The following is a 9,768-nucleotide window of genomic DNA, read 5'->3' as shown; positions in this document are numbered from 1 at the left end:
TTCGAGAATAAGGCTGTTCGTAAGCCGCCGGGCGGCTGCGTGCTGGGGCGCCCTGGCAGTTACGCAAAAGGCGCCGGGGCAGAGCCGGCCCCCCGCGCACATGGCTCCGCTTTGACAGCGGCGCTACGCAAAGCGCGCAGACGCTGCCGAGGGAAAAACGCCCATCTTGCGCAAGGCGGGGGGGGGCGGCTTACGCCAGTGGCGGAGTGAGGTTGCGGGGGTCCCATTGTACCCCGCGGGCGGGAGCAGAACAAAGCGGCTGGTGGCTGAGGGGCAGGACATGGGGAGTGGGGGAGATCTGCACCCCGGGGAAGCAGGGGGTGGGGGTCCTCTACAAGCCGGGCGGCCTCAGCTCAGGAAGGCACAAGCACCGAGCCACTTCATGGGAGGCACTTGCAGGACCCCCTGCTATTACGCACACTCCTTGCCCCCCAGGGGCCTTTTTAGGTATTTTTTGGCTTCAGCCTCAGGGCACAATTTCACTGGGCAGCCTGTAAGCCCCTAAAATTGCACCCCAGGAGTGTCTGACATCAGCATCACCCCGTTTCGCCAGGGCTTGGCTTGTTTGCAGGGCGGTCATAGGCAGAGGGGTGCAACCCTACACCACAGCCCCCCTCGGGCTCCCTAACCCAATTCTGTGTGCTCCTCCAGGAGGAAAACCCTGGCAAAGGGTCAAATACTCCTCCAAGTGGTACGTGCCCAGCAGTGGTTTGGCTTCAGCAGCCTGGTCTCCATCATGCCACAGGAGACAGTCAAAAATGGAGGGTAACCCAAGAAGCCTTTATAATTTTCTGACTCTGCACATGGGTGCAATATAAGGCTCTCTGCCAGGTGTGGATCCCACTAGAGAGCACCGAGGGGAGGCACCATCCAGAAAGGAGACACTGTTAACAGCCATGCCTCTCAAATCCCCCTTCCACCAGCTCATCAATGCTAAAAAGCTTCGAGAGGATGAGGATGGGATCATCTCTGCCTCACAGAGCTCCCACCTCAAGACTGGTGGGTTAGCAGACTAGTAGATTGAAAATGCAGAGGCAATACTTCCCTTGTGGCAGTCAATTTAGACTGGGGCTCTTCACCCCAAAACAAAAGCAATTTTTACATGCTCAGCTGGATCTTCCCTTTAAACCTTCCCTTCAATGAGGGGGAAGGTTTCCAAATATTCTTTTGGAAGACAACAGCATTTCACACCAATTGCCACACGCTGAAATACTCCAAGTGATTTGAAATAGTTGCTTAATTTCACGAGGCTAAACATTTTGCTGAACATGCTTTCCAAACAGAATCACAACTATAAACGCATCAAGTGCAAACATTACCACTTCACTGTAGGATAAAATAAGCAGCAGCTTGGAACAAAACGCCCCAGTAGAGCTGGACAACCTAGAAGCTCACTAGTTAAGTTGAAAAAAATAGCTTAAAAAAACCCACATCGCCATTAAAAGCCAGGCTGTAAAGTGTATTCTGGCAAATCCAGCACATTAGTCTGGATTAGGTTTAGCTAAATCATAACCCACAAACTTCAACAGAGGCAGATGGATCAGTTAAAGATTCGAAACACCTAGTCTCTCCCTACAGTGCCAACTCCCTCAGAAATAAATTTTTTAAAAATAACCTCATGCCCACCATTTCCCTCACCCCAAACTAGGAGTGGAATGAACACCTTTCCCCCTAGGTTAGCATCTAGCCCTTGTGTGGTCTGAAGGCTGCCCTGAACAAGGTCCCATTTACCAGGCTGCAGACAGCCATTCCCAATTAGCATCATCCCCTCATTAGCTGGCGAGTGACATCTACTGGCTGCTGCACGCTGCAGGGGATCGGCTGTGCTCCCACCCCAGCTCCGCTCAGCTCCCGCCAGCAGCAGCTGCTGCCACAAGCACCCATCCTTCTCAAGGCACGGTTAATTAATCCAGTCGTTTCAGAACTGGGGTAAGGAAAATGCTCACCTGCCTGCACTGGTTGGGTCCGATTCACAGAGGGCCTCAGGCTGACACAGCTGAACTTGCTGAATGCTCTGTCTGCAAAATAGAATTGTCTCTCAGCCTGGCTTTACTGCATTACTGGGAATTATTAGAAATGAGCATCTTCCTGAGCAGAGAAAAACTGCCCACAGCGCTCCTGCACTGCCATGAACCAAGGCTGCTCATTCCTCCGTGAGAATCACCTCTACGCACTAGCAAAGCCCTACCTCAGTAACCACCAAACCTACAACTTCCTTTTCTATAACCTGTTTTCTAATCACAAGTTACTCCACTACTGCTGTTACACATGCCAAAGATTTGAGTCACCTCTCTGCTGCACGAGCTCTTAAATAAGACACAGTGATGCAACCCAGGTGGCATTTTCACCTATTTTATTATACACAAAACATGAGCAGAAGTTCTACTGAGGAGGCTGACCACGTCCACGACCAAATCCACCTCTCTGCAACAGAAAAGGAAGAGCATTAGAAGTCACCGTATTAAGCAAGTGACAGCGGCAAATACACAGCAGCAAGAACCACCAACATGATAAAAGAGCTACTTGTCTTTCCTCAACTTCGCATTACTTTGCTAAGCATCCCCTGCTCCAAGAACAGCCTAACTCTGATCTGCTTGGGACTGGCCACCTGACCCAGGTGAGCAATACTAAGAACAAAATCAACCCATTCTAGTCAGCTCTGTGGATCGTGTCTAAAACTTTTCTATTTCTGAGGTAGAAAACCAAGCATTTCCTCCAGAGCGCTCAGCATGCTTCTCCAATGTGTCACTGGCTTCCCATCACAGCAGCGAGGCCATCAGGTAGTTTCCCCACAGGAATGCAGCTGGGTATAAAGGGTCAACAGTTACCAGCCTCTCTCACACAAAGAGAGCCAAAAACCCAACCCCAGCTGGCACACCTGAGAAGCACCACACTGCAGAGCGGGCAGGTATGACCTATCCACTTTCTCCTAATGAAAAACTATTCAATAAAGAAGCAAATCTCAATGCAAATACTCACAAATTGGAATTCAGTGGCTGCTCCAGCACCAGCCTCAGCCTTCTTGTCAGCGCCAGCTGGAGAGAGAGAAGAATGAGTTACTAACCAAGGAATCCACTCCCCAAGTACAGCGCTCCTGCTTGGAGTCAAAGCTTTACAATCAGACAACTAAAACTGAGGCGAAATACAGCAAAATAAAATAGCTACTATAGAGGCTGTTAGAAAGTCACTGAACCCACCCCAGAGAAAATCCCACAGTCCAGCCTGACAGAATTCAAAAGACTCTTATCCATAAGCAGATAGAGATGAACCCTGTTGCGTAAATGCCCAAGCTACGCCAGGAGTCTAATTTTCCTCTTTTCTTCTTGAAATGAGGCCAATACTTAAGACAATTCTCCCAAAGAGATAACCCGCCCAGAGAGCAAGGCCAGCCTGATATTCATAGAGCAAGATGACGGATACTCACGTGGAACAGCACTGCGTCTGTACGTGTCCCTGTCAGCTTCTCCCCGAGTGAGACGCGCAGGGCGTTCACCTTCCAGACCTGAAAGGGAAAAGAGACTCGTTCCATGGGTGACCCTGCATCTCAAGGTGGGAAAAAAAACATCCAGCTGAGCATTAGATCTACCAACAGAGCTGCACCCTAACAGCTCAGTGTACAGAAACCTAGACAAAAATGTGATATATGATATAGTAAGGAGAACTTCACTTTAAAGGTAAAATCTGCTAAAGTGCACCAGCTTGTGCTTAAGTTAAATAATCTGAAAAATGGATTTACAGCATCATCTCAACAGTCTTCTGGCCTTCAAACAAGAGCCAAAAAATTAATGATAATTAAAAAAAAAAATCAGAAATACAGGGAATCTGTCACATCTAACAAATTTGTTCACAGCCAAGCCACAAAATGCACGACATTCCGATCCCAACCTCAAATACAGCTACACTATCAGTATCACAAATCCTCCACAATGGAATAGATTAATAAAACTAAGAGCAGATTATCTATGTAATATCAGATTAATATCAGACAGAACACTTGCAGGGAAAAAACAGATGTAGTGGAACTGGCAGCCTCTGTACCACTCTTACAGGGTTCGCCCTGACCATTAAAGATGAAATACACTCCCCCAGCACCAGGCCAAGGTCTTCACGCTCAGGCAGCAAGACACATTTAAGGGCAGCTGCTGCCTGGCACACCACAGTGTATTTGCAGTCTCAAGCATGCGGCAAGAAACAGAAATCACGCACTTCTACAGGCTTGATTTATCCTATAGGCATTAGTTTTCCCATACAAAAAACAGTTCCTATAATAGATGATTTTATGACACAGAGAAACACAACCCGCTGCTGTGCAAGCAGAGTAATGTCCTACAAGTGCTTCTGTGTCCTTCCCTTCTGTCAGGTTAAACCATTATAGCACATCCCCTAGCCAATGGATTATTTTAAACTTCAGATCTGCCCATCCTTAACGTCTAACAGTTCAATTATATCTGTAACAGACACAAATTACAAATATCAAATACACGGTAATCCAAAACCTGCTTCAGACTAACTGCTCCAGCTTTTGTGCCAAGCCTTACTTGAGAAAGTCAGCAGCGCTGCATGGAAGTACCAGCAAAGGCCCCAAAACCCCCAGAGGTCAAGCAAGACCCGTCAGCCTGGATTCTGCACCACCATCCACACACAGTTCTGCGGCTCCTGGTCTGCTGCAGCCTGAGGTAGGTAATCCACAGAGAAGCAGCACAGGAACAGACAATTCGTGCAGCCCTGCCAGCTAACCCTGCCAAGGCGTGGACTGAATGAGGTCACCGGCACTGAAATGGCCTGAGATGCTGCAAAGTGAAGCTTCCTCGCAGCAGAAACCCCAAGTAAATTTTAGCCAGGATCTGTAAGCCCCTCCCTCCTATCAGATACACAGTTTCTTTAGCTCGCTGGATAAACACAACATCTAAAGAATAAATTCGATCGCATCCAAAGCTACTCAGAGATCAAAGAAACAATCACCTTCCTAGTTACAATGCAATTCTTTCCTTTGAAGCAGATGATGCTACAGTTTTGTTAGGCTCAGAAACAAGTTGCAGGAGAAGCAGGTGAAGTCCTCAGCACTCCATGCCCAGAGCCTCCAGCCCCAGTGCAGTGTCTGGTACTTGGGGACGGGATGCAATGTAGCTCAGCAGCAGGAGTAGACTCCTACCATCTACCAGAAAGAGCTTTGTCATGCAGGACTCCCCTTTTCACAGAGCGAGTCCTGCTTTAAGGGCAGGATGACATTCTACAGCAGCATTCTTGGTAAACACAAAGGCAACTCCACACAAAGCAGAAGACCCACCATCTTCTGCCCTGAGGGAGAAGAAACATCTCTTGCCCCCAGAGACCTGGCAATGCTGTTCTGCCAACTACAGCTGCAGTAATGTTCTCTCTCCTTTCTCTAAGTTTCCAGTTTTTATCTCCCCAAAGATCAATTTCACAATCCATGTTCTGCACTGTGATGTTTCTTCTCTACTACTGGACAAAAAACCAAGGAAAACTAAGCAGAAGGGATTTTGCAGAGCATTTCTAAATGCATACAAGCAAAGTAACCATTCCTCCTATACCCAATTATTAGGCTGGAACACAGTAACCTTCTCAGAACTGAACTGAGGGGCATGGTGGCTTCAGCACATTCACTTCAAGTTTCTTGGTACTACGCTACTAAATGATTATATGTACTGCACTAGTATATGACATTGCTCACAACGAATGGTATCAAAACGGTTCACAAGCCATTCACAGGCCAAAACCAAGCACCCACAAGGAAACAGTGTAGCTTCTGCAGGTGTGCAACCCACGCTTTATTATTTAATACTGCTATTTGCAACCAGAGAAGAATACCTTCTGGAAATAGAGTTCAGCCATCTGCAAGTGGGTCTACAACACATTTTGCAGGTAGGTGCCTGTGCAGAGGCAGCTGTGGGCAATCTGAGAGGTCAGCATCAACAATACATCTGTTTTCCTGACCAGCATCTCCTTCACTTTGGGGTATGAAAAACCCACCGAGAAAAAGTCAGAACTGTAAGTCCAACATATCACATGTATTTGTTGTAAATCTTTTAAAAAGCAAAGGCAGCTTGAACAATTTGACTCCCCTAACAGCATGGCAAGTGTACATGATAAAGGTAGAACTCTGGATATCCAACCGGACCGCAGGTGCCACAGCTGAACCCCCCATGAAGCACATCCAGTACTCGGGCTTTGCTTTCACTTTCAGTCATTGAAACCTGTGTCCATGTGCTACACCCCAACGCAGGTCTGTTCCCTATCTCGGCAATCCTAGCCAAGGCCACACAACCTTTACACAACGGCCTCCCAGACAGTTGTTCTAAGGGGAACTCAGGCAGAGACAAGGTCCTCTGTACCTGCTGGGCTAGACCAGCACTGCACACACCATCTTCCTGAGGGAGAACTGCAGGGATTGATTGCTGCAGGCTCTTCCCAAAAGAAGAGTTTTTGAAAAGCCCTGACAGCTAGAGACATCCCATCTCAGCCCTCAGCCACGTCTGGGCACCACCTGGTACCTCCATCCAGAACGAGCAGCTTCAGCACTCCCGTGCTCAGTAATTCCAGTCACTTGTGCTACCAGAGAAGGGCAAGTCCCACATTCAAAGCATTTCTCCCAGTCAGCCTCACAGCTTTCTCCAACTTTTCAGCAAGTCAGTGGCCACCAGACTAATGCCAAATACAAAGCCAGTAAAATCTATACATGTCTCCTTGTTCTATTACTGTTTATACCTCCAAAAATCACAGCAACTCAGAGCAGTCTGGGCTGGAAGCTGACTGTCCACCACACCAGCACTAACACGCTTAACCTCATTCCCTGCTCCCCCCTGCTGACCCAGCAGTCACCTTCCAACTACCACTTACCTTTGGGTCGTGGTCTGCCAGTCTCCGGACGGCTGCGGCGCAAGGTTGCGGGGACGATCTCAGGGGGGAGGTGAAGGTAATCGCGCAGGTACTGGATGCCCTCGTTGGTCAGATACCAGTAGAAATGCCTCCACGCAAACTGCTCTTTCACATAACCACGGGATTTCAGAGACTAGAGAGAGAATTCTCAATTACTTCATCTGTGATCCTTATCACCGTTCAATATTTCAATCAACAGCCTCACCAAGTGCTTTTGTGAACGCAAGAGCTTACGAGGGGCATGCGGGGAATAAAAATTCACATGCCCAGGATAAAATTACAGCATCAGTCCTGTTCTGTGAGAAAACACAAGGCTATCACACACAGAGGCATCAGAGCTTCAAAAATGGAGCTGGACATGTGGATCCACAAAAGAATAACCTTCTAAGGTCTGTGGGGAACAATAAACCAAAGAGCAAACAGCAAAAATCAGAAGAATGGGAAAATAACTGTAATAGGAAAGAAACAGCAAATGCAAGGCAACATCTGACAATGTTTATTTGGTAACAGCTGATGATGTTTATTCATAGTTAGGCAACAACCTCTGGCTGGCAGCCTGGCCCTCACTTCCGTACCTGCATGGCTTTCATGACATGGAGGTTGGGCACGTTCTTGTCGACGAGCTCAGGGTGCTTCGGCATGTGGACATCTTTCTTGGCCACCATCACTCCCTCCTTAAAAAGGAGTTCGTAGATGGCAATTCGGTTTTTCTTGGGCATCAACATCTAAACGTGAGATAAGGCACAGGCAGTAAATACTGCTGATTTAAAAAAAATGCATTCAGGAGTCTACCAGAAATAATAAAATAACAACAGGGCTAGTTTGTACAAGATCCCTAACACGTAAATAACACCCCCCAGATTATCATCTCCTATAAAACCTTTCTGCACTACTTTTCAACACCTGAGCTGCTGGATGTCCCTTCCCACTGTCTTCCCGTGAAGGAAAACCGAGCAACCCAAACTTTTGATCATTAACATTAAATCACATCACAGACTGTAAACGATCTTCTGTCAGTCAAAACAAGAGACAAGGGCTGAGACAGGTGGAGCAGAGACACAGCTCAAGGTAAGGTGTGTTTTGGCTCTACCAGCCAAAGGCCTGAGGACACTTGTGCTGCTGTTAATTCACACTTATTCTGGAGGTGAGGAAGCCTCTCGCCCTCCCCTCAGAGCCGGGAGCGGAGCCTGGCAGCACACCTCGCTCGCACAGGAGCCCCCTCGAGGCCCACACGCGCACACCAGACCGCGCTGTCGCAGTCGCACCCCAGCGAGGGGACATTCAGCTCCGGGCGATGGTTCCCTGACACGCCAGCACACACGGAGCTGCTGAGCGGTTGGCACCCCGGCCAGGCGGAGCCCTGTGCCGGCCCCGAGCAGGGCAGAGCCCTCGGCAGGTCGTTCTCCACCACGGGAGCCCCTCGGGGTGGAAGGTTTCCGGCGTTACCGCTGGGCACCCAACGGGGCTCCCGCCGCGGCTCGTCGGGAGAAGGGGAGAACCTGGAGCAGCCGCCCCAGCCCAGGACCCTCCAGCCCGAGGCCTGCGCCCCCCCCCGGTAACGGGACCTCTCCGCGGCCTAGTGCCCCCCGGTCCCTCCCGCCCCGCAAACTCGGGCCTAGATTCCCCCCTTATCCCGGAAATCCCCCCGCGGGGGCCGGGCCAGGGCTCCCCACCACTGCCAGGCAGCGGCCCCACGACGCCGCCCCGGGATGGCGTCGATGCGAGGCCGATGCGGGCCCCGAGCGCGGCCTCACCGTGGCGGCAGCGGCGGGCCCGAGAGCGGAAAGGAGGGCGCATGCGCCGCGCGGCCGCTTCCGGCCTCCTGGAGGTCCCCTCGGCGGCGAGGGTGGCCGCAGCGCTGCCTGAGGGAAGCGCGAAGGTCCCCTCCAGCCTGGGCGTGGGGTGCCCGCTGCGGTGCCTGAGGGGGATTGTCACCGCCGCTCCGGGCAGGCGGCTCCGCGGCGTCAGCAGCACCCGGGCCCCGAGCCCTCCCTCCGCGTCCCACTCCACAGCCGCCCCCTCCACGTCCCCACTCCGTGACATCCCCTCCACGTCCCCACTCGTGTCACCTCCTCCATGTCCCCACCCCAGCGTGGCCTCGGGAACCGACACCAGGGCTGGCCGCGATGTCACCCCCATTTTGGAGGGGAAGCGGCTCGGTGGGCGAGCGGCGAGCCCGGGCCCGTGTCCATGCAGGGGCACGAGTGACATCCCCACATGGCCCCAGCGATGCCCAGGCCGTCCCCAGCCGGGGGACGCTTTCTGATCCCACCCCGGGGGTACCGGGGCGAAGAGCCACCCCCCAGCTCCCCCAGGCATGGCTTCCTCCTCCCCCCATGGGCTGCTGCGTCGTGCCAGGCACCGGCAGCTATTTTGGGGGGCTCTGGCTGTTCTGAGCGCAGGAGCGTGGCAGGGAGCCCAGGGTCACCGGTCCCCAGGGCTGCGCCACGGCACCCCGGCTGTCACCACAGCCCGTCCCACCGGCAGCGCCCTTTGGAGCTGTAAAGCGCTGGCTGGGGTCCCGGGGGAGCCACGGGTCCCACCCTGGGCTGCTCCCCACGGGGCTCACACACCCGAGCAAAGGGCTCAGAACTCGCTGGAGGCACACAAAGTCCCCTTTGTGCCCCAAAATGACCGGCCAGGAGACAGGGGCCACCTGCAACCCCCTCAGCCAGGCTCTTGGCCCAGGGAGGGGAGGTGGTGGCCCCAGGCAGGGTGCAATGGGGGGACCGGAGCTGTGTCACCTTAGGGCCACCCTGTGCAATGTCCCCCCATGGACCAGGGCTGCTCCTGCCCCTTCGGAGGTATGAACAGCCAGGGAGTGACAGGAGCCTGCTCCTGCCGCTGGCAGAGGGGAGGTGTCCCCGCTGC

General features: G+C 52.0%; 1 protein-coding gene across 1 annotated transcript; it reads right to left on the bottom strand.

Annotated features, from left to right (window-relative positions):
* Positions 1-2,336: 2,336 nt before the first annotated feature.
* On the bottom strand, positions 2,337-8,724 carry RPS10 (ribosomal protein S10). Its single transcript, XM_074925741.1, has 6 exons — positions 8,652-8,724; positions 7,473-7,622; positions 6,859-7,030; positions 3,425-3,502; positions 2,980-3,035; positions 2,337-2,424 (listed from the first exon to the last, which is right to left on the bottom strand). The coding sequence occupies exons 2-6, from the start codon at positions 7,620-7,622 to the stop codon at positions 2,383-2,385; spliced, it is 498 nt and encodes a 165-aa protein (XP_074781842.1). The 5' UTR covers positions 8,652-8,724; the 3' UTR covers positions 2,337-2,382.
* Between the last annotated feature and the right edge of the window lie 1,044 nt (positions 8,725-9,768).

The sequence above is a fragment of the Athene noctua genome, chromosome 23, assembly GCF_965140245.1.
Source record: "Athene noctua chromosome 23, bAthNoc1.hap1.1, whole genome shotgun sequence".
Taxonomy (NCBI): Eukaryota; Metazoa; Chordata; class Aves; order Strigiformes; family Strigidae; genus Athene; species Athene noctua.
The sequence above is the reverse complement of the archived record's forward strand: the minus strand, read 5'-3'. Positions and strand labels throughout refer to the sequence as shown.

What these genes read in the sequence shown, in the direction of transcription:
- RPS10 (XM_074925741.1), bottom strand. Translation starts at nt 7,622, where the DNA reads ATGTTGATGCCCAAGAAAAACCGAATTGCCATCTACGAACTCCTTTTT. An exon ending in ATGTCATGAAAGCCATGCAG is followed by an intron (nt 7,031 to 7,472) that starts GTACGGAAGTGA and finishes TTCTCTCTCTAG; the next exon opens with TCTCTGAAATCCCGTGGTTA. An exon ending in CAGACGCAGTGCTGTTCCAC is followed by an intron (nt 3,036 to 3,424) that starts GTGAGTATCCGT and finishes CTCTCTCTCCAG; the next exon opens with CTGGCGCTGACAAGAAGGCT.